Genomic DNA, 24,617 nt, shown 5'->3' on the forward strand with positions numbered 1-24,617 from the left:
TGGAATTTCGCAAAGAGCTCAGTGGTTGGCAAGCTTCGTCGCCAGTATTAATCTCCTCCAGAGTTAAAACAGGGCCTATGGTGAAGATCTAATCAGAGTCTTTAAATCGTTGCAACGATACTGTGCCAGCGACGTGGAGGACATTAAATATTGAAACAGGAGCTAATTAAGAGACGAGATGTGTTGAAATGAAAGAGAATGAAGCTGCAGGAGTGGTGGCACGGGCGGAACGTTAAAGAAAGATACAGACAGAGAGAGATGGAGAAGGAAAAAGGGAAGAGGAGTGAAGGAGGAAAAGCCCTTCTGCCAAACTCAATATCGCTCACTGTGTAGAGGTCAAGACCTCCAAAAATAGATTTGTGATATGATTCATGGTGATATGGCTTCCATCTGCGGCTGAAATGCCACCATCAGTCACATCGGTAAATGGTTACGGTTATGGCAAAGCAACAAATGAAAGAAGAAAAGTCATACAATGCATCAGGCAGTAATCATGCAGTCACATGTCTGAGCAAACGGACGGTAATGCCTTCCAGTGTAATAAATACTGTACACACAGCCAGGAACGTGACCTGTAACTGCAGACGATATCCAAAACAACTGCTAAACATTTACACCCAAGTAAAAAAGGAACAGAGCAAACTAAGAGGTAATGGTATTCTCTTGATGATTTTAATATAAAATCAGGGTAACATTGCATCTGAATGTGGGATCTATGGCACACAGCATTTTACTATACATATAACACCAGATATTTTTCTTTTTTCTTTTTTTTTTAATCATCATCATCATCATCATCATTTAGATTCGCAAAGCCTAATGATTAAACAAACTCGTGAATATAAATATCATAAATAAAAGAGGTCAACCCTCAAATAATGCAAAACAATTATTTACCAAACTCAATAAGTACAATAAGATTTGTTAAATTCAACTGCACAGTTATTTATAAAAAAAAAAAAAAAAGTAACAATAGTAAGCTTTAATCTGATATTCAGTGCAATGTAAAACTGCAAGTCCCACAATGGGAGGTTAATAGACAGCCATCTGAACCAATATACATGCATACAGCTAAATACGTCTTATTAACTCTTTATTATTTTATTAAATAGGTTATCATTATTGCCATTGCACTCTACATACTGGTATAACTTTGCTCTCTGAATATATATGTGTGTATCTTTTTATTTCTAAAAATACTTCCTTTAATAATACTGCCTTCGCTTACACACTCACCATTTGTTTTAACGCTGCACATTCTGCATCATGACCTGGGAACAGTCCTGTCATGCTTCGCACTAGAACAATCTCAGGAAGGATTTTTTGCACCAGCAATCATCAGACCATGATTACTCAGCAGTTCTCACTCCAGCACCGCCGAGGGAGGTGGGCGTACACAGCAGTTGGGCCGTCGGACATTTTGGAGCATGGACCTGAAGACATTAGCCTGCCTTCGCTTGTTCTTTCTGCCCAATGGCGAGTCAGACGACAAGGATTTCCTGAGTGCCGTCTGAGCTATGATCTTCTTCTCATGCTCTTTAATTTTGCACTGGAGGTGACTCTGGATAGCGAAACCGAGCGACTCTGGATCCAACGAAGCGCCGTACACCTCCCAAGTCATGCCCTGATCATCCCACACCACATCGTGAACACTTTTCTTCATTGACTTAGCAGCCTTTTCATCTTGCTTCTTATCCTTCACTGGCTTCGATTTGGAATCCTGCTTTGCAGTCTTGTTTACGGATTTTTTCTCCAACTGCTTGTTCTTTAATCTATCCTGTGAAGTGGAGCTTAATAGTGGGGCAGAAGCATCTGCGTTGGTCTCTTTAGCTGCTTTGCAAGGACCGACCCCATGTGGCGAGGGCTTTGACTGTGAAATAGGGGATTTATTGGCAGGAGGTTTGGCAGTTTGTTCTGACTGAGGACTTGTTACCGATAGAGCTCGACAGACCTGATCAGTCGTGGTCGATATCTCACCAAAGCCTTTCCCCTTGGTGTCCTGTTTCACAGAATTTGGAACGATGGAGGTTTTGTCGATAGCTTCAGGTGACAGTTTATTTTGATTGCATGTCTCGATGCTAATTTGATAAACTGGTTGAAGAGGCGAGTATGCTTTTGGAGCGTTGTACATTGGTGGCCCATTCTCCTTGGGCTTGGCTCCAAGCCTGGTCTCGTTTTGTAAAACACCATCTGTGTGTGGCGAAACGCGTCCAGATTGAGGAAGTCTGTCTGACAAAGTAGTGATTGAAGGGCCACATGAACTACCAGACGTTTCCATTATAATCGGTGCATCAGCATTGTCCTTATGATATACCATTGCAAGGCTTTCCATTTCTTCCATTTGAAGACAAACAGACACCCGCTTGGGCACGTACGGAAATAGGCTGGGACTTGTTTCAACAGCTCGAGTGCAGACCAAAGCCACAGCCTGAACCCCTACATCCTGGTGCTGTTTACAAGGTGAGGTCCCACAGTCTGCCGCTGTTGTCATGGTGGCTGCCTCGCGGTACAACTTACAGTGCTTCATCTTAGTTTCCTCCAAAACAGATCCTTGTGTTTGAACTGCCTCATCAGTCACGTCAGTATGAATGGTGAGGTCTGGAGAGTGTTGAGAAATGCTGTTTATTGTGACAGTGTGATGAGGTTTGGCATTATTTGCACCATATTCAGATTGGGGGCAGGACTCCGTTTCTTTGAGAAGAGGTGTAGACTGTTTTTTGTTTGCTTGTAGTATAGTATGATCTGCCTCAGGTTTCACGTTGCTGTTTGCTGCTTGAGGGGTCTCTGCTGGCTTGGGGGCTGATTTGGAAATCTCTGCTGTAAGACCTTGGGGTAAATTCCCTTCTTGCAATGTCCAAGCTGATTCTGAATGGGAATGATTTGTCTCATCCATGCTGGTGTTTAAAGCTACAGCTGAACTAATGGCGCAGCTCGTTTCTGTAAGTTCATGTACATGGCAAGTGTCCTTGTTTGAGTTCCTGTTGTTGGGAGGTAAGTCTATGAGCTTTGGATCACACAGCTTTTGACTTTGTGCTGTGAGTTCCTCAGATGACAACGGTCTACTTGGTAAGTTTTCCTTGCTTTGCTCGACTTCTCGTTTAGCCTGACTGCAATTTCTCCCCTTGTCATCTTGAGGCGGTTTTTCTACACATGATGGAATATTTAAACACATATCATTGCCTTTTGCAGAAATGGTTGGTAACGGCTTTAAATTCACATTGCTGTTTTCCTTCTTGTTGTTTGCCTGAGGTTCCTGGACATCAGGTTTTCTATGATCCTTAATATTAGAAGAAGGAGAGTTGGATGTCCCTTCAAGTAGTTTCCCTTTACTTGCAGATTTATGTTGCATATTATCCAGATCTGGTTGTGTATTTTGCGTAGATGAGCAATCCATGGTCAGGTTTAAACCTGAGTCTTGAAGAGAGAGTGTGGTTGTGTCCTTGTTGCCCAAAGTATCCGTACCAGATAGTCGTGGTACCATTTGAACAGTAACAGTCCTTTTAGGGTTAGGGACAGTTCCCATTCTAAATCCAGTTTTATTGCTTTCTTTGTCGTTATTCCAAAATCAAGTGACTTTCCTGAAAGAACAGAATTTAGACACAAAGTTTAGACATATTTTACTAAACTAATATATTTACGTAACAAAACACCAGATGCTTCAGACATACGCAGTATGATCTCTATACCCAGATTCATATTTTTGCTTGTATGTATAGATAAACTCATTTAGCAAAAAAAAGGCCTTTTTAAATAGTTAAAGGTCTTCTTGTTTTACTTAGAACCTTCTCTGATCCAGAAAACTCTTTCATGGCTTCCCCCAAAGGGAGATTTTCTAACAGTGTAAACATTTTCATGGAAAAGCACAAAGAAAAAGAAAATCATGAAAGATTTGCAGTGATGTAGCATCTTCAAAAATCTGGATGAATTTGAGGTTACATCAAACAGCTCCATCAGGTAACTACTGTTTCTACATTTTTGAGTCACTACCTTATGCTTTTCAGACATCCCTATTGGACAGGCTCAGTTTTCCAATTTGAAGTTTATAAAATAATTTATTGATTTAATAAATATCTAAATGTTTATCTACATACAGACACTCCTACACCGGTCATGGACCAAATTCCAGATTGCAATAGATCAAGACGGTGGGCAATCTGAGGACTAAAAACGAAGAAATAAATTCTCTACAGTTTTTATTTAGAGCCCCTCTAACAGCACTGATAGACATAACAACTGGAGACGACATAAACACTCACCAAGGTCCTCACAAGACAAAAAGATAACGGACAACTACATAAATTGGGCCAGTTCACCAGGGACCAGACGATACAATATTACCACATTACCTAGGTCCTGATTTAATTTGCATTGCTAATTATGTAATTCTGTTAGTATCTGGATTTTATAAATATCCCTATTCATTATTATTTTTTTTTTAGGTTTTGTTACAGTTCTAAGCAAAATAATTTATTCCAACCGCATGCCACACTAATGTGAGTGCATTACTTAAGAATCACAATATGTAAATTTTTCTACTGTAATTGGTCACCTCCAGAAAGTATTCATTGTAAAATTATGAACCACAAATGAATAATGTAAAATTGCACATTTCTAATGATTTACACAGTTGGGACGGGGCTGTATTTACCCTGGTGTAGCATCTTCTTTTCTTTTCAAAAAGGTTTCTGGAGTTCTGGTGTTGGAATTTGGTCCTGTTTTTGTCTGATATAGGTTTTCCGGTTTCCAGCTGCTGAAGGGTTTGTGGTCACGTTTCATGTATTTTTCATTTAACGATGCACCAAATGTTTCTTTATTGGTGAAAAATCTGGACTGCAGGCCGATTCAGCACCCGGACTCTTCTACTACGAAGCCATGCTGTTGTAATAGATGCATTATGTGGTTTTGCATTGTCCTGCTGAAATACACAAGGCCTTCCCCAAAAGAGACATCGTCTAAAACCTTTATGTACCTTTCAGTATTCTTTGTGCCTTCCAAAACATGCAAGCTGCCCATATCGTATGCACTTATGCACGCCCATACCATCAGAGATGCTGCCTTTAGAACTAAACGCTAATAACATGCTGGAAGGTCTCCCTCCTCTTTAGCCTGGAGGACATTGATTTCCAACAAAGATGTCAAATTTGGACTCGTCTGCCTATAAAACATTTTTCCGCGATGAAACCGTCCAGTTAAAGTGAGCCTTGGACCTCAGGACACAATAGTGCTTCTGGACCATGTTCACATATGGCTTCCTTTTTGCATGATAGAGCTTTGGTTGGCATCTGCAGATGGCACGGCGGATTGTGTTTACCAACTGTGATTTCTGGAAGTATTCCTGGGCCCATTTAGTAATGTCAATAACACGATCATTTCGATGAGTTATTCAGTGCCGTCTGAGGGCCCGAAGATAACGGGTGTCCAACAAAGGTCTTAATCCTTGTCCCTTACACATAGAGATTGGAGAGTCTCTGCCCATCTTTACTTTTGAGACACCCTGTCTCTATAAGACATCCCTTTTCTAGCTGAATCTTTAAAAAATGTCTTGCTTTTTCAGCCCTTTGTTGCCCCCACCCCAACTTTTTAGAGACCTGCAGCAGGCATCAAATTTATAAACTCATTAAGTGGATAAAAGTGTGAAATCACCCCCATTTAAATATTTGTTATTTTCTTCATGTTCTATTGTGAATAAAATATTACATCATGTGATTTGAAAGCCTTTTAGTTTTTATTTTATTAATATTGATCCAACTTTTCCGGAATTCAGGTTGTAATTAAAATCGTGTTTTTCATTCTTAGTGGAATTGTTTAGCAGCGGGATACTCCTTTGTGATTTCACAATCAGGCTTGGACAAACCAAAACTCTGGAGACCTGACAGATTAATAATTCTTCATTTATCACACAAATACATCCACGGGACTATAAAACAAGCCAATTAACAGTTTTTGTCATCTATTCCACCACATCCAAACATCGGATCTCACTAGAGACACACTACGCTACACCTTTGTCCATGTAGTTATTAAATTCTTCCCATTAGAGAGCTTCCTATTCAGTAATATCCGAAACTTTGGCAGGTTGCCTGGTGTCTTGGCCAAGAATACAGACTGCATGTAAATAATAAACATCACTGCACCAAGTTTATAATGACTGATGCGTTTTTTACCCCTCTGGCAGAAATGCTGAAATAAATTGTAAGCTGGGTAATAGCTGTTATGTTCTCTTGGGAAAATGATGACCAAAATAATGTGCATGAAGAATAAAAGCGCTTGCATTATTTTGTTCTAACTCAGTTTTACATCATGATAAATGGCCATTCGAAATATGGCCGAGGTAAGGAAATAACGTAAGGTGAGGTTTGATTTGATTTAAACAATGCATTCCATGCTTGGAAAAAATAAAAAATAAAAACTTGAGACAAATTTTTGTCTTTTTTTAAATGTTATAATGAAGATTCTTGAAGACAATTTGAGGATGTTACAAGACAAACAAACACGGAGTCATCTCTGAAAGAAAAAAAGGTTGTGTGAAATATAATAAATTGCAAAAAAAGAAAAAGTTTTGGTTTCATACTTTAGGTTTGTGAAATATCTAATGAGAAAAAGATGATGTGCAAAGCGAAAAAAAAATCTATCTATCTATTAATAGATAGATAGATAGATAAATAGATAGATAAATAGATAGCCAGATCAATCCAAGGCAATGTAAAGTAATTACCAAAAAAAAACTCATTCGTATTAATTAATAATGACATCATCATCATCATCATAACAATAATATGATAAGAGTTCTTATCGAGCTCTTTGATCTAACAAGCCGAGACAGAGCAAAGAAAGCAGGGACTAAATTAAGGCTGGTTAAAATTGGCTTCATGTATGCAGGTCACATCGAGGCACTGAAGTTGAAAATGAACTGGTTAATTAGATCAGATGAGTTGAGATGCATTCAAAGATCAGAGCATCACCTGTCAGTGCAGATGTAGTGGATAAGAAGGAGACAAACTAGGATGGACGTGTCCTGCTCCTCCTGTTTAAACAGCACATTCACTGCGACTGTGTTTCTAATCCATCTACAATCTATCAGATGGTCAGTGAACAGAGAGAGAGAGAGAGAGATGTAAGGATGACCTTGTCATTAAATTAATTATTAGGATGATCCAGATGAAGACATGTTCATGTAGCAGGAAAAAAAAAAAAAGAAAGAAAGAAAGAAAGAAAGAAAGAGAAACATTCCTACCTGCTGTAGTCTTTGTCTGAGTCTCACATCATGCTCAGGTCTGCACACTGCGCTCTGGGTTTTCTCTCTCTCTCTCTCTCTCTCTCTCTTCTGCTCCTCTCATATATAGGACACCGGGCTGAATATCAATGGGAGGATTTCAGCCGCACGGCAGCGCTGCCGCGAAGCCACGCCCCCCGGAGCGGAGAATATGCTAATTAAAGGCCCGACGCGGCTTTCTGATTGGTCGGATCCGCTTATGGCGGCACTGCAGCTGCAAACGCCCTTAATTTAAATGTGAGCCGCGTTATATCAATTAACCAGCGTTAATTATCGGGGAAAAGAGTACAGTAGGTGAAAGGTTAAAGCCAATAATAATCTGCTGATCCTTAATGTAATCAGTGATATTATTATTATTATTATTATTATTATTATTATTATTATTATTATTATTTGAGGTTGAAGCCCACGTACATGTCTGTGTGTCTCTCTGTACAGCAGAACTCTCTGTCTAACTTATTAATACAAAGAAATCCCATTCTGTAAGGTTGAGTATCTTACGCCTTGTTTACACTAAGTTGTCCTTCTTTGGTGGTCAGACAAATACACTCCCTGTTCGGTAATCGGAGAGTGAATAAATAAGAAAAATGGAACTACAGTTTGGAAGGTCTCAGGTTCAAATCCCACAACCACCAAGTTGTTCCTCTTGGGCCCTTGAGCGAGGCCCTTAACCCTCAACTGCTCACACGGATAATGAGATAAATGTCGCTCTGGATAAGGGCGTCGGCCTAAATGTAAATAAAGTTTTGTTTTAGTTGTTAGTTAGCCTTAGTGCTGTTAATTCAGCCCTAAAGTGAAAATATGAACTGATCCCAGTAAAAATATTCACTTTATCTTTTCTTATTAATATGTCAGGTGTAGCTCAGTGGACTACAGTTTGGAAGGTCCCAGGTTCAAAACACAAAACCACTGAGTTGGGCCCTTGAGCGAGGCCCCCTAACCCTGAAGTGCTCAGATTTATAATAAGATTTAAACATAAGTCGATCTGAAAGAAAGTTATTGGTCATCCAATCTTTTATGTCCTGGACACACTCAGTTAATCTAGACAACTTCAGATTTTGTTGAGATATATAATTGGGTATCACCAGCATAACAATGGAAACTAATCCCATGTCTTCTAATGATGTTACCCAGGGGAAGCATGTATATTGAGAACAGCCTGAGAGGTCCTAAAACTGACCCTTGTGGGACCCCATATTTCACTGGCATTACACCAGACAGTTCTCCATTTAGATCTACAAAATGTATCGATCAGACAGGTATGATTTAAACTATTTTAATGCCTGTCCCTGAATACCTATGTGATTTTGTAGGCGATCTATGAGAATATTATGATCTATAGTGTCGAATGCAGCACTAAGATCAAGTAAGACTAGTATTGAGATGCAGCCTTGGTCTGAAGCTAAAAACAAATCTTTGCAATCTTAACTTGTGCAGTTTCTGTACTATGATGGGGCCTGAAACCTAACCGAAATTCTTCAAGGATGTTGTTTACCTGCAAGAATGTGCATATTTTAGCTGATACTACTTTTTCTAATATACAGACAAAACCTAAATCTTTTATTTATTTAGATAGTTTGTTTTGTATATCTGTTGTATTAAATATGTATTAAATGTATTTAATTCTGTATGAAGGCATATAGATTGTAAGTGTATTTATTTTGTGTGTGTGTGTGTGTGTGTGTGTGTGTGTTTATGGTTTGATAATCCGAGTACATATTTAATATACATAATTTATCTTTTGAAATAATTGCAGTCTCACAGCTTCATTGTCTCTAAAGCTCTGCTTTTTGTTTATGTCTCCAGAAAGATCTGTAGTCCAATTAGGGACTGTGGAGGCCAATGGTGAACATTGTATTTTTTTTTTTTTTCCCATTTTTACAACCATGGTAGGACCTCAGGTCACACATTAATTTAAACACTTCAGGCAATTTGGGAATGACCATCTGCATGTCTTTGGACTGTTGGAGGAAACTCACAACACACAGGGAGAACATAGAAATTCCACACAAACAGACCCAGGGTAGGAATTGAACCTGGACCCTGGAGGTGCGAGGCAACAATGCTAACCACGAAGCCACTGCGCCACCTTATAGCCAAACGTATATAGTATAGCATCTCATCCAGAATGTATTCCACCTCCTTAGCATCCACATCACAATTTCTCAACAGAGTAAGTCACTTATGTAAGATGAAATGCCTCGACAACAGGAGTTCTTAGACACTCTTAGTCCTTGACCTAGTAAACAGTATCACACAAGAAGGACTGTAAAGAGACGAGCCCAGTGGTATGATAAAAATGTGTGCACCATAATTAGTTAAGATTTTTTGATCAAGTAAGATTTAGCAATTTATACAATATTATGAGGGACGTTCAAGTCAAATCAGGACTTTGGATTCCCTTTATTTCTCTATATAATCCCCTGCTAGTTCTGCTACACTAATGCGTTTCTCCCAGCATGGAATATTATTCTAGTTTATCCTTAAAATTAACTCATGAAGTCCCTAATTCTGCTGCAGTCATGTGAATCTGTGGATCCATGACATCATTTACAAGAAGGTGACATGTGACATAACTAGCTAATTTAAAAAAAATTTTTTTACAGTTGCAGATTTAGTTTTTTGTTACAGAAAGTAAATTTTGTTTTATTTCACAATTCAAATGATTAAATAAAATTTCATATTTTATATTTAACCTGTTCTGACTGCATTTCCTAAACAAATTTATATAATACAAAGATATAAGAAGAAACATGCCACGTGACGTCTTTTAAATTGATCTATTTGGTCTGTGTTTTTTGGTTTGTGTTATATCTCCATAATTTCCCTTAAATGAGCAACAACCGGCCAAGTCACAGAACAAGGGGGTTGATCTCATCAGATCTTTTAACAGCATAAAGCTCAGGTCGATCGGGTCATGACTTGATCTGGTCATGTTGATGTTTTACCCCTTTCTTTAAATCAAGCTATATTTCTATTAATGGTAGAAAGGTAGATTTCAAGATTTAAACCAATTTGCCTCTAATGAGGTCAGTCCACCCTCCGATTGTCATCTTTAGGGATATACTGAAAGACAGGTCTATTCCAGTCTGAAAGGAAGGAAACAGATTTTATTTATAATAATGTCAGTACATTTTTGACACATGTATAGAAATATAGGTGTTTAATTACACCTTCAACGTCTGTTTATTTATTGATAAAGACTTTAAAGCAGTTCTCTTAGTTGTACTAAGGGTGTCTGCGAAATTTCATAAATATTAATGTAACTGTAAATAACAGCTGTTAGTCCTAGAAACTAATTAATAATTTTAAAAAGGTGCCCTAACTGCACCAGCCCAGGTAAAAGATACAGTACATATTAAACATAGAAATGATAATAATTAATAGTATCTTTATTAGTGAAAATGCAGTCATTCCTATAAGCAATGGATTTCTTCTTCTTCTTCTTCTTCTACTTATTATTATTATTATTATTATTATTATTATTATTATTGTTGTTGTTGTTATTGTAGTTATTGGACCTATTTGATCATTCACTTAAATGTATGGGTTTATTTCAAGATTTAAAAAATTCCAACATTATTTTAGTTTGAGGTAAATTTCAGGGGGTAAAAGTTTGTTGTTTCCAATAAATTGTCAAAATATTGTTGCATACATTCAAATATGGAGCTTAGAATATGAATTTGATTCCCTGCATGCAAGATTATAAAACTGGGCCAAGTGCTAATTAAAGATATATAAGTTTAGCACAATAGCAACACATAACGCACAGAAACATACAGTGGAACCTCGGATTACGAGCTTAATTCGTTCCGGAAGCAGGCTCGTATTCCTAAACACTCATAAACCAAATTTAAACAAACAGCAAATGATTTGCTTTAACTACACAGCATGCTGTGATGTGTGTGAAGTGTGAATAGTTTGGAGAGGGTCATAGAGGAACTGCAACATTTTTTCACCTTAAATGCAAACGTATATAAATTAAACATGAATTTAAAAAAATCGATTTGGAGTCAGTGTGGTGATACACAAACTGTCACACAAAAGAATAACGATACATCACTGAATCCATGTTTCCCATCTCTAATATATACATATATCTTACTCAATGGATTTAATTGAAGCCAATACAAATGTATGATTTATTACATGTACAGAAGTTCCCTTGTCACAAGCACATTTAGACACAAGACACACACGCAAGGTCAGAACAGTAAAGCTAGAGAAGACGAGAGAGAGAGAGAGAGAGCACAGTATGTTTAGACTGATGTCTTTAAGGAATCCCAAGTGAGATGATGAAGGGGAATGAATAATTTTACACAAACTGTACCTCCCATGATGCACTGCAGTCTTTAGGTTCACATGAAAAGGAAAAGTGTTTACTGAATTCTGGAGAAAGAATAGTGTAGGCTGCTTTGCATAGCTTATCCTCCGACCTCAATCCTGAACCGACATCAGAGCTGAGCGCATCAATGCCGGTACGATAGGTAACATCTTTAAAACAAGGTTTAAAAAAAATTATATTTTTTTGTAATGTTTTATCTTTTAAAAAAGTTGTTATATTATTAGAGCCACAAGCAGAGTGACATACAGGAATGCTTTAAGGCTCTTAAACAGGCATTAATAAAATCCAAATATTATAAAATACATCACTCACTCACTCACTCACTGTCTATACCACTTTATAGCCTGTCCCAGGAGATTTAGGGCACAAGGCAGGGTACCCCACCATCATGGCAATTTTGGAGTGCCACTTCACATCACAAGTGTGATCTGCATGTGTTTGGACTGAGGGAGGAAACCTGAGAAGCACATGCAAACTCCATGCACACAGACCCGAGGTGGGAATCGAACCCAGAACCTGAAGGTGCAAGGCGTCAGTGCTATCAATATATACTGAATATGAATTCATTTTTTTATCATCAGCCCTTTTACGCTATAGTGCGTGAGGCTTTTCAAATGATTATTATTACTATCTATTTATTTATTTATTTATTTATATTATTTTTTTCAAACGTCCAGGCCCTTTTGGAGGCCTTAACATGTTCAAAAACTCATGAAAATCCGCACAGAGGATGGAACGCTTGGCCCCGCTCATTGTTGCTTGTTTGATTTTTTTTTTTTTTTTGCTTGTTTATTGTTAATGTCCTGAACTGTAGATTGTACTGGTAGTAGATCAGTGTTTCCTGAAGTGACTTCCACTCATCGGCTATATATGATGCAGACCCTCATTTTTCATGAGCATGATTTATATCCAAACTTTTTTTATACATTCACTATAAAAACCAGTAGTGCACTACAGTATATTGACTTTGGATTCTGTGTTGTATGTATTAAGTACAGTGACCTTTTAAACCTGAACTTAAACCTAAGTACCATGTTGCCCTTAACCTCGTCCAACACCACTGCAGGATCACCACTGGATATATCGTGCGGTGCATCAGGGGAACAGATGGGCTGTATATATACTGTATATGTTCTGCATTAGTATAAGAATAAAGTCCATCTAGATAGTAAATAAAGATAAATGATAAACGCCCTTGCCATCCTGTATGATGTAGAAACTGCAATTAAAAGAAAATTGCTTTCTGTGGTCCAACATATGAATATTTTTATTGTCATTAAATAAGTACAATGAGATGAATTCTAGGCAAGTTCGGCACTTTTCAGCTGTCCGGCTTCTGTACATACAGTATACCGCAGGGTTTGACATGTCCAACATTTACATTCTGAAATTCTTTTGTGCAATCAGAGGTTGTGAAGATTTAAGTTGCTGTCGCCCTAACGTTAGCTTGATTATTAATCTGACCATTATTCTCTCATCTCATCAACTAGGCATTTCAAATAGCAGAATTTATATTCATAAAACTACAGATTGGACAAACTCTCTCTCTCTCTTTCTCTCTCTCTCTCTCTCTCTCTCTCTGTCCCTCTGTCTCCCTCGAGCTACACATGCCGCTCCCAGTGATCCTGACCCCCACATCACCCCTACCTTCTCCACATCTCCTGTTGTACTGAACCTCCAGTCCCCTCACACACAGTATGAGTGCAGATCAATCCCTGCTATCCGTTATCACCCAGATGAGGATGGGTTCCCTGTTGGTTCTGGTTCCTCTCAAGGTTTCATCCTTTTACCATCTTAGGGAGTTTTTTCCCTCAACACCGTCACCCTCGGCTCCTTCATCAGAGACAATCTGATCATTCTGATTTATTTTGATTCTATAAGGCTGCTCTGTGACAATGACCATGACTCAAAGTGCTATATTAGTAAAATTGAATTAAATTGAATTGAATTGAATGACGATTCCCCAGATTCTGATCTTTACTGTAAGTATTATATGAATCTCACATCAGATGTGAAATATACTGAACAGCTCGGTATAACCAGACAGCACAAAAGTGCTCTATTATTGTACAACAAACAATAAATGCATACAAATGTTCATTTATTTATTATTTATCTTAATTTTATACATTTTAGTGATCCAACCGACTAACCCTCCCCTCTGTCTACACATATGTAAAGGGTAAGATGAAGTAAAAAAAGATTTTTACAGCTTCATACACTCTTTCTGTGTGTGGGACACACTGCTCTTGTCCCGTATCTGCTTGATTTTAAACATTACCTTGCTGCCACGTGATTGGCTGACTGATTGACAATTGCTTAAATGACCAGAAGTACTGGTGTTCCTATTGAAGTGGCTAAATATTATAATTTTTTTTTTATATTTAATATATTTTTTTTAACATTTTTGACAACATAGTGCCATTTACAGTATTACAGGAGTGCATTGCATTTACAACAGAAAAAAACATACAAAATCATCTAATATTTGTGACTTAATATCTCAGACTTTCTATCTTATAATTATGACTTAATATCTTATCATTATAACTTATAAGTCTTAAAATTATGATTTGTTTTCTCATATTTATGATTTAATAAAAATAAAATATAAAGAAAAAACAAACAAAAAACTACAGACTGTACAGAAAGGTGCAGAATTGTCTCCTTTAGTGTATTTTACTTTATGTTATTGCACCCATGATTTATATTGCACATAATATTTGATATTGCACACCTGATATATAAATATTGCACATGATCTTCATAATATTGTATTATTATAATAAGTCATAATTATGAGCTAGTAACTCGCTAGTATGAGATCGCGTTACCCATTTTCTTTTCTTTTGTTAATTTAATGCTATTCCCAAATTTATAGAGGTAAAAAATTGTGAAAATAAATATAAGGTAAATCATCCATAGACATTTGATAAAGGCATTATTGGTGTAATAAATTCGTGGTGAACTACCGCCATCTTGTGGCCAAAAATCCGTCCCTTATATTACAGCGGACAGAAATAAATTGAACTGCGCATGCGCTGTAAACTCTGGGACGCGTTTCAAATAGATGGTTATTGCCTGTGTAGGTAGGGTGCATCCTTAGTCAAACTACACCATACGAAGTGCGCTAGATATTATTATTGAGACACTGTTAGAACCCGGCCGGTAATTGGAAACAGAATGCTGCTCAGACAGTTGGTTCTACGCCAGTTAGCATTTTAGCTGAAACGTATCGCCTTTGATTTTACCTTAAAGTCCACTTGGCCGAGGATTATTTCATCTTTAAGAAGCATCAAGTGGCTTAAAATACATCAGGTACTTCATAGCGTGTTCGGTAGAGAGAGTAAAGCTAAGCTAACTGTCTGTGTCGGTAACTACTGACAACCTGTTAGAGTGACTTAGCCTGTTAGCAAACATTAGCTAGCTCACTGAGGTGATAATGGACTTGTCTTTTATTGGTACTTAAGTTTAATTTATGAGTAGATTAGTCTGTCAGATAGCTAATTATTTTAACTTTTATTAACAAAATGTAGGTTTTACTTTCGGTCAGTTCTTTATTAGCTAGCTGGCTAACTTATATAAGTCTAGTGCACTACAGTTATTGAGATTTGGGACACAGCCTGTATTTCTGTCACCTGTGTAAAAGTGTACTAAATGATTCACTAGATGAGGTAAAGTTTAATTAACTTGTAGGATTGGTGAGTTGTTTAATTAGTGGGGTATGTCCATGAACAAGGTGTGAAGATATTACATGATGTGCACAGACACACAAACAACAAAAAAAAAAGGGTGAGTCAAAAATTATTCGCACATCTGTTATATGGAAACTTAATTTGGTCTTCGTTCAAGGCTCCTGTCTCCACAGTCACGTCTGTGCAGGTGTGAACGTGTTACATCAGTTCGTCTGTAACTGCGGTGCGAGCGAAAATGGACGCAGCACTTGAGATTTGCACGAAATAAAAGCAGCGTGCAGTGATGTGAAATAAAATAAGGAAGGTGAAAGTTTTTTCTTAAAGAGAATCATTACTGGTGACGAGACACGGATTCAACACTACATCCTCAATCGTCGACCGAGGAAGAAGTTCAATTGTCGACCATCAGCTGGAAAATTAATCAACGCTTACAGTTTTCTGGAATTCTTAAGAGCCAAGAGTATTGGAACAGTATCAGGTGAAAGGTTCAACAGTGCTCGTTACAGTGAGACGCTTACTGAAGAGCTGAAGACTAAATAACCTCTGGATTAAACACAAAGGAGCGATATCCGAGGGCGCTGTGATCTCGCGTGACGATGCGCGTCCACACACTTCGTGTGAAGATATTATATGATGTATAATTGTCGACAGTCTGAGGTGTTAAAGCGTCCTCCCAATAGTCCTGATCTCACTTCGTCTGATTTTCACCTGTTTTGTCTCCTGAAAGCAGAACTAGGATTCACTTCTGATGAAGACATGGCTCGCAGCTCAGACATTTACTTAAACATTTAATTAAAGAGCAAAATTACGTGGAAAAATGATGTAGCTAACTTTTCTAAATGTTAAGTAAAATAAATTCTACAGCCAAAGCACGATTTGTTTTTTGACACAACATAACCATACCCATAAACCATCCTCTGTCTGCCTTAGCTGCTATTTTTTTCTTTCTTTACTTTTTATTTACCAGCTTTGTTGTTGTTTTGTGTTACAGACGATGTTGGGATCGATCTTGCAGTACCTGTACACCACCTTTCTGCGGTTTTGGTTGAAATGGTTTCTCAGACAAATTTCAGGAAAATGTGAGCTGCAGCGGATCTGCGACGGGTACGAGCCTGGAGCGTCAAGGACCTCGGGGATCGGTAAGGCCCGCGGTAGCGATGTAGTGTTCAGTAGTGCTTTAAAGTGTCCAGCATTAGAGTGATCACACACGTGATGGTCTGGTGTCCACGAACTTTTGGCCATGTGGTGATATGCTTCAGGCTTGTGCTTATAGATCACCTGGATTTCTAAGCCTTCTGTCATACAATAGAGGTTCTCTACCTGATTACAGGAAGTGTCTGGGTAATACATGATATTATATAAAAATATTATTAAGAATTTCTTTTTAGCTGTTTTTACTGATTAGGGGAAAAAAGCTAAATTCTATTCGATGTTTTGCTTTCATTATTTCCATGTATGCAAGTTTGTTGCGTCTTCTACGGTGGCCGGGAAGTGCAAAACTAAATGGAAAATCTGAAAACTAAATTGAAAACAGAATAACAAAACAGAAAAAAATAAATAAATAAATACATAAAAAACTAAACTGAGAACAAAAGAACAAAAAAAAAAAAAACGAAAACAGAATAACAAATGAGAAACACAATGACGATGCAATCAAACGGGAAAAGGTGGGTATAACTTGCGAATGAAATTAAAAAAAATTTAATTTGCAAACTACGCTTACCTTTTCCGGTTTGTGTGAATTGTCGTTGTATTTTCTGATTTATAGTTTTGTTTTCAGTTTTGTTATTTAATTTTTCTATTTATTTTGCTTTGAGTTTAGTAATTTTGTTTTTGAATTGGTTAAATTGTTTTCAGGTTGTTGTTTTTTTTTTGGATTTGTTCATTTGTTTTGCACTTTTCAGCCCCTATAATCTTCTGTGTAAAGATTTAGCAGTGTTTTGCAGAGAGACAATTAACAATTATATTAAAAAGTGATTTATTTAAAATCTTATAATAATAATACTAATAGTTTTTTTAACAATTAGTGTTACTACCTTTTTAATGTAAATATTTAATTACAGCTAGTAAAAGCAAGCTACAGGATTTCAATTGTGTTATTCTCTATTAATCTTAGTCTCGTGTGTTTATCAGAGAGATAATTTTCAAATTTCATATTGCATCGTGACCTTGTCAAGTTCGGGAATAGCTGATTTACTGTATATCACAGTGCTGTTTTAGGAATGGGGAAAAAATTAAAAATTACTTTTATTTTCGTTTTTCTCATTTCAGAAAACTCATTGAAATCTTCAAAAAACAAGGTGAGAAATATTTATTTTAAATGACAACACTGAACGATGCTCTAGTTAAAACAGATCAAGACCAAGCGATGAAAAGAAATTCAAACAAATTCAAGGCTAATGCAGATAAAAAAATAAATAAAAAACCTTGTGTACGTTTTGTGCAAGATAAATATTTACACACAATTTATTTATATATATATATATATTATTATTATTATTATTATTATTATTTATATATAAGCTTTCACGTTGTGTCTGCTTGAAGAAAAATTGGTTGAAGTAAAAAAATATTTTTTAAAGACTCAAATCAAACTCGTTGGTCCGTTCTGATGAACTGAGTAAATGCTGAACTTTAGCACCAGACTGTTATATGTTTTAGTACTAATTATAAGACTTTATGATTGTCTTTTTTTCTTAAACTAAATTTGCTGTGTGTGTGTGTGTGGTGTTATAGGTGCTCCAGAATGCTGTGAATGTGAAAGAAGATGCAGTGGAGGGCTGTGTGACACAAATAGTGAAGGAAAAGAACATTAACGAGCAAAAAGATCCAAAGTAAATGTTTCTGCAACTGGTTTTATTTTTTAGAAACAGTGTGTGTGTGTGTATATATATATATATATATATATATATATATATACACAGTGGTGTGAAAAACTATTTGCCCCCTTCCTGATTTCTTATTCTTTTGCATGTTTGTCACACAAAATGTTTCTGATCATCAAACACATTTAACTATTAGTCAAAGATAACACAAGTAAACACAAAATGCAGTTTTTATATGATGGTTTTTATTATTTAGGGAGAAAAAAAATCCAAACCTACATGGCCCTGTGTGAAAAAGTAATTGCCCCCTAAACCTAATAACTGGTTGGGCCACCCTTAGCAGCAATAACTGCAATCAAGCGTTTGCGATAACTTGCAACGAGTCTTTTACAGCGCTCTGGAGGAATTTTGGCCCACTCATTTTTGCAGAATTGTTGTAATTCAGCTTTATTTGAGGGTTTTCTAGCATGAACCGCCTTTTTAAGGTCATGCCACAACATCTCAATAGGATTCAGGTCAGGACTTTGACTAGGCCACTCCAAAGTCTTCATTTTGTTTTTCTTTAGCCATTCAGAGGTGGATTTGCTGGTGTGTTTTGTTTCATTGTCCTGCTGCAGCACCCAAGATCGCTTCAGCTTGAGTTGACGAACAGATGGCCGGACATTCTCCTTCAGGATTTTTTGGTAGACAGTAGAATTCATGGTTCCATCTATCACAGCAAGCCTTCCAGGTCCTGAAGCTGCAAAACAACCCCAGACCATCACACTACCACCACCATATTTTACTGTTGGTATGATGTTCTTTTTCTGAAATGCTGTGTTACTTTTACGCCAGATGTAACGGGACACGCACCTTCCAAAAAGTTTAACTTTTGTCTCGTCGGTCCACAAGGTATTTTCCCAGAAGTCTTGGCAATCATTGAGATTATTTTTAGCAAAATTGAGACGAGCCTTAATGTTCTTTTTGCTTAAAAGTGGTTTGCGACTTGGAAATCTGCCATGCAGGCCGTTTTTGCTCAGTCTCTTTCTTATGGTGGAGTCGTGAACACTGACCTTAATTGAGGCAAGTGAGGCCTGCAGTTCTTTAGATGTTGTCCTGGGGTCCTTTGTGGCCTCTCGGATGAGTTGTCTCTGCGCTCTTGGGGTAATTTTGGTCGGCCGGCCACTCCTGGGAAGGTTCACCACTGTTCCATGTTTTTGCCATTTGTGGATAATGGCTCTCACTGTGGTTCGCTGGAGTCCCAAAGCTTTAGAAATGGCTTTATAACCTTTACCAGACTGATAGATTTCAATTACTTTTGTTCTCATTTGTTCCTGAATTTCTTTGGATCTTGGCATGATGTCTAGCTTTTGAGGTGCTTTTGGTCTACTTCTCTGTGTCAGGTAGCTCCTATTTAAGTGATTTCTTGATTGAAACAGGTGTGGCAGTAATCAGGCCTGGGGGTGACTACAGAAATTGAACTCAGGTGTGATAAACCACAGTTAAGTTATTTTTTAACAAGGGGGGCAATCACTTTTTCACACAGGGCCATGTAGATTTGAAGTTTTTTTCTCCCTAAATAACGTAAGCCTTCATTTAAAAACTGCATTTTGTGTTCAATTATGTTATCTTTGACTAATAGTTAACGGTTTTGTATGAGCAGAAACATTTAAGTGTGACAAACATGCAAAAGAATAAGAAATCAGGAAGGGGGCAAATAGTTTTTCACACCCCTGTGTATATATATATATATATATATATATATATATATACCCTATTCATTATTGTAATAATCGATCATTGTAGGTTTAAGGTGACTCTTCATCAGTGCCTCATACAAATAAGTGGTTATAACACCCTGTTCGTGACGGTCGAAGAGTTACGAAAAGAGGTGTTCGACTCTGACAACAAAGAACACGAGAAGATGCTCCTTAAGGTGAGAGTGATCCGAGATTCTTATTAACCTTCAGTCAGATTTATTACTTTATTTCAGAGGAGTTAAGGGTGGGAGCGGATGAGGCAGGATTTCTCAGAAACACCAGCAGTTAGACTGACCGGGGAATCGGAGAGACAAAAAAATGAGGGGAAAAAAAGATCTATTCTTCAGGAGTTAGAAGTTAGTATTTATTTAGATATAAGGTTTGATCTTGCGAGAAAACCAGAAAGAAAACACAAATAAAGAAGCTGCTTATTATAAATTTTGTGGCCACCCTGGAAATTGGAGAACATTTTGAAGAAAATACTGTTTACACCCCCTCCCTCCCTCCCACCCAAGGTCTAAAGGGACAACCAAAAAAAAAAAAAAAAAACAGTTCATCTTTCCTTTAAAAAGTTGCTACTGAAAAAAGTACTATCATTCTGTCACTAGATGGCGTCCTTGGCACTCATGACCCAATTAAAGAGGATATGGTCCCACAGAAAAAGTAAAACTTATGGCCACACTAAACTATACCTCTGGTCATAAGAAGTCACACTTCGTTCTGCTTCCACAGCAAGCTAGAACCAGTGTGAAGTTGCCACCGACATCTGCTTTTGAGACCAAGCTGAATTCCTATCCTTCATCGTCGTGACTGTAACTGAGAAAGAGTGGAGAGATAAAAAAATGATGAACATTTGGCTAATAAAGTGCAGACGACTCCACATATTTCTTGGAAAATCAAATCGAAGACTGCAACTCCATACCTGCTTTAAGATATCACTCCCCTGGAGGGACGAAGCAGTTACTCCAGCCGCTAAATGCAAAATGTTAAACTTTGAGATCATTTGAGCGAGAATTAGTGATGTTGTTAAACTACGAAATAATGTAAAAAAATTTAAACACCTGGTATATGTACAGTATATACTGTAAACCTTATTAAAAAACTGTAGTTGTGAACAAAATGCTGCGTTAGAGGAATATGATTCTTCTGGATGGTTTCTCCAGGATTGTTAGTGTTCAATAGTTTAAGGAGTTTAGATAGTTTGAAATATTTAATATTTAATTAATTGAGTGTATCAGATGACAATATTAAACTGCTCCACATTGTTTGATGTTTATTGGTCAGTTGTGGGATTTGCTGATGCCATCCGTTAAGCTGGAATCTCGAATCAACAAGCAGTGGGGCAACATCGGCTTTCAAGGTGACGACCCGAAGACTGACTTCAGAGGGATGGGCATGCTCGGTCTGGTGAACCTCGTGTACGTCTCACATCATCAAAAGTGTATGTAACTGATCTCTCCTGTTGGTTTTGGTGCTTTTTAGGAACACTTTCTGTGTGTGTCTTCTCAGGTTCTTCAGTGAGAACTATACTAAAGCAGCATGGCAAGTCCTGTCCCACGCCAATCATCCCTCACTGGGGTAAAACCATTTTTACTTATTTAAATACATCAGAAGGATTTTGTTTGTTTGTTTTAGACCTCATTGGCAGTTTAGTGTGTTTCTCCACACAGGTACTCTTACGCCATAGTGGGTATTAACCTGACCGAGATGGCCTACAGTTTACTGAGGAGCGGTGCTCTGAAGCCTCACTTCTACAACACCGTGGCAGGGAAACCACACATGCACCACTTCCACCAACTATACTGTGAGTCATTTAAGAAAAGTTATTAACCTTTTAGTCCTACCAGTCTTACACACACACACACACACACACACACACACACACAACACTACATACTATATGACTCAAGGACTTGACAGTGGGCGTGTTAGATTACTAGATAAAGTATATATAAAAAAAAAAATTATGTGAAAAAAGGTCACCCAAAGGTATGTCTACAACTCAAGTGTGCATTCTGGAGTTACGTGCAGTTCATTATTTGTCTCAGATGTGGCCTCCCTCAAGACACAAAAGCGAAAAACATGCACTACATTATATTTTATTCACCTTTTAAAAAGTTGTGTAAGCTTTATTTTTTTTAAGCCACAAATCTTATCTTGGATCAGCGTCAAGAGTGATTATTTTATTATTATTATTTTTAACCTATGTCCTCTGATGACTGATTAGGTGTCTGTGTATCAAGATTTGCTGCGAAAGTAGTTTACACAGTGATAACTATCAATGTCATGTATTCAATGGAATTTCTGTATATTTCATGATACGACTGCTGTTCTGAAAGCTAAAATAATTAATAATTGTTTCGATGATGCTATAGATGAAGATATTTTCTCAAAAAGTGATTTAGACATAGCTGGATTAATATAATAAAGCACAACATGTTTCACATAATTGTGAAGGAAAACAAAAAAGACAGCATGGTGTCATAATATTTAGCACCAGGGCTGCAGGGCTGAGGGTTCAAGTCCCCATCCTTTTAGCAGATTAGGCTAATTGTGGTTTCCAGTAGTTCCAGCAGTTCAGTTGCTCTCTGATTTAAATAAATTAAAATTTAAAAATATGTAAAAAAAAATTTGCCTCTCGATAAAGAAGTGAAAAAACACTACGGTGTAATACAGTTTAAATCGTATTCAGTCACTAATGCTTATATAAGGTGGCTGAGAAAACTGTAAACAAAATACCAAATGAGGAAACTCGGACAATTCAGTCAAACCAAAAAAAGGTTGGTGTAGTTTGTGAATTTGATTCGCAACCTACATCTAACTTCTTCGTTTTTTTTTGTTGATTTATATTGCTGATTGTATGAGACATCTGTCACTCAAAATATACAGGAAGTATCTTACGGACAAAACTCACGAAATTTAAATGCCACAAGGCTGCAGTACTTCTTGTGTGGCAGATGTCTCGTCCAATCAGCAGTAAGAATTTAATTAGCAAATTATACCTCGTAGTCGTTGTATTTTTTTGTTATGTCAGTTTGTTTTTGAATTTTTGGTTTTGGTTTTGTTATTTTGTTTTGCACTTCTCAGCCACTGTACTTATTGAAAAAAAACATTGATGTACTTTAGCTTTGTCTGCAACTTGGCATTTCATCCAGCCTATTTTTGTGTTTTCATTTATTTATTTATTTATTTAAAGGTTACCTGGCGTACGAGTTCGATAGGTTCTGGGTGGAGGAGAAGCCCGCGAGCATCATGGAGTTTAACATCTACAGAGAGAAGTTCCACGACAAGGTGAAAGGACTCCTTCTCGACCCGGAGGTCTCCCTGGTGTTAAAGATCGGATCTAAAAACTGCCCAGATGATTAAGGCTTTTTTTTTTTTCTCTCCCTTCCTATGACGGATTAAAAAAAACATATGACTGAATAATAAGTTTTAGGTACGTCCCTCTCATAATGCTTCCTGGTTTTAAACACGTAGCAGATTTATAAACCGTGAGATTATTCCTGAACCACGATACTGTAGAGCAGATTTAAGACCTATTAATAGAATTTTATTTTATTTTTGGACATACTTATTAACAATTATGAACAATTCTCCTCATACTTGAAGTTCATGGTTCCTGTTGGTTTCCTCAGTGTTTATCTCAGGAATTTGATATTTATGACGATAGGAATAATCGTATACAGTATATATATATATGAATATGATCCAAATGAACGTCGTGTTATGATATATTGTCTCTCATATGGACAATTGAGTGTGTTTTTGCATGTTTTAATGCTTTTTCCATGTTTTGTTGCTAATACCTTTTCGGACCCTGCAGAACACTAGTTAAGCTTTGGAACGGGTCTCGATGATTTTTGTGTTACATGTATTATTTTTTTAATCAGTAACAGGAAAAATACTATGGTATACGGTGCTAGTGTTCAAATGAAAGTCATAGTTTGGCTTGAAATAAAATTTTCCTTATTTCTTCCCCCCAAGAATAAACATTTTGGTGTCGACCAACAGTTAGAAGAAGCTCAAGGCATTTGATGAAGTGTCGTGCACACGTGTTTCTCTAGAATATAACTTGGATGTCAGAAATCCAGACTTTAGATCTCCTACATAAGTGTAAACTAAGTGTAAAGTATAAAGAGAGAGATTGAAAAGGTGAACGTGGGAGCGTTAGTACCTTAAGAACAGATGCAAGAGGAGACAGGAAGAGGAGCATCATGGGAGATTCAACATGTTAATATCAGATCTATGAGGAAGAGAGCAGGAGAGTAGAACTAACTTCTTTTATGTAAAGTAACTCCCTAACAATGAGACACATCAAACATCATGCAAGGAAGAATCACTTTTAAGGTGAATCTACTGATGTATTCAGTTCTGCAAGCTCTAAGATGTTTAAGGCAAATCTAATCTGATCATGACGTGAAACTGCTAGTAAGCGACAGGAAATAAATAATTTTATACGTACAGTCATGTGAAAAAATTAGGACACCCTTTGAAAGCATGTGGTTTTTTGTAACATTTTTAATAAATGGTTATTTCATCTCCGTTTCAACAATACAGATAGATTAAAGTAATCCAACTAAACAAAGAAAACTGAAGAAAAGTCTTTTCAAGATCTTCTGTAAATGTCATTCTACAAAAATGCCTATTCTAACTGAGGAAAAAGATAGGACACCCTTGCCCCTAATAGCGAGTGTTACCTCCTTTGGCTGAAATAACTGCAGTGAGACGGTTCTTGTAGCC

The 24,617-nt window shown here is 37.1% G+C and overlaps 2 protein-coding genes across 2 annotated transcripts; one reads left to right on the forward strand and one right to left on the reverse strand.

Annotated features, from left to right (window-relative positions):
- Positions 1-1,219: 1,219 nt before the first annotated feature.
- gprin3b (GPRIN family member 3b) lies at positions 1,220-7,305 on the reverse strand. The gene is made up of 2 exons (XM_053502690.1): positions 7,235-7,305; positions 1,220-3,578 (listed from the first exon to the last, which is right to left on the reverse strand). Exon 2 carries the CDS (start codon positions 3,521-3,523, stop codon positions 1,364-1,366), a length of 2,160 nt encoding a protein of 719 aa, XP_053358665.1. The 5' UTR covers positions 3,524-3,578; positions 7,235-7,305; the 3' UTR covers positions 1,220-1,363.
- Positions 7,306-14,790: 7,485 nt separating this feature from the next.
- elmod2 (ELMO/CED-12 domain containing 2) lies at positions 14,791-23,425 on the forward strand. The gene is made up of 9 exons (XM_053501399.1): positions 14,791-14,936; positions 16,305-16,452; positions 17,585-17,613; positions 18,050-18,147; positions 19,924-20,053; positions 21,162-21,295; positions 21,387-21,455; positions 21,548-21,681; positions 23,074-23,425. Exons 2-9 carry the CDS (start codon positions 16,308-16,310, stop codon positions 23,241-23,243), a joined length of 909 nt encoding a protein of 302 aa, XP_053357374.1. The 5' UTR covers positions 14,791-14,936; positions 16,305-16,307; the 3' UTR covers positions 23,244-23,425.
- The last annotated feature ends 1,192 nt before the right edge of the window (positions 23,426-24,617 follow it).

The sequence above is a fragment of the Clarias gariepinus genome, chromosome 8, assembly GCF_024256425.1.
Source record: "Clarias gariepinus isolate MV-2021 ecotype Netherlands chromosome 8, CGAR_prim_01v2, whole genome shotgun sequence".
In the NCBI taxonomy this organism is placed as follows: domain Eukaryota; kingdom Metazoa; phylum Chordata; class Actinopteri; order Siluriformes; family Clariidae; genus Clarias; species Clarias gariepinus.

Coding starts and splice junctions, on each gene's coding strand:
- gprin3b (XM_053502690.1), bottom strand. CDS start 3,523: ATGGGAACTGTCCCTAACCCTAAAAGGACTGTTACTGTTCAAATGGTA.
- elmod2 (XM_053501399.1), top strand. CDS start 16,308: ATGTTGGGATCGATCTTGCAGTACCTGTACACCACCTTTCTGCGGTTT. Junction 16,453..17,584: donor GTCAAGGACCTCGGGGATCG/GTAAGGCCCGCG, acceptor TTCTCATTTCAG/AAAACTCATTGAAATCTTCA. Junction 21,682..23,073: donor CCACTTCCACCAACTATACT/GTGAGTCATTTA, acceptor ATTTATTTAAAG/GTTACCTGGCGTACGAGTTC.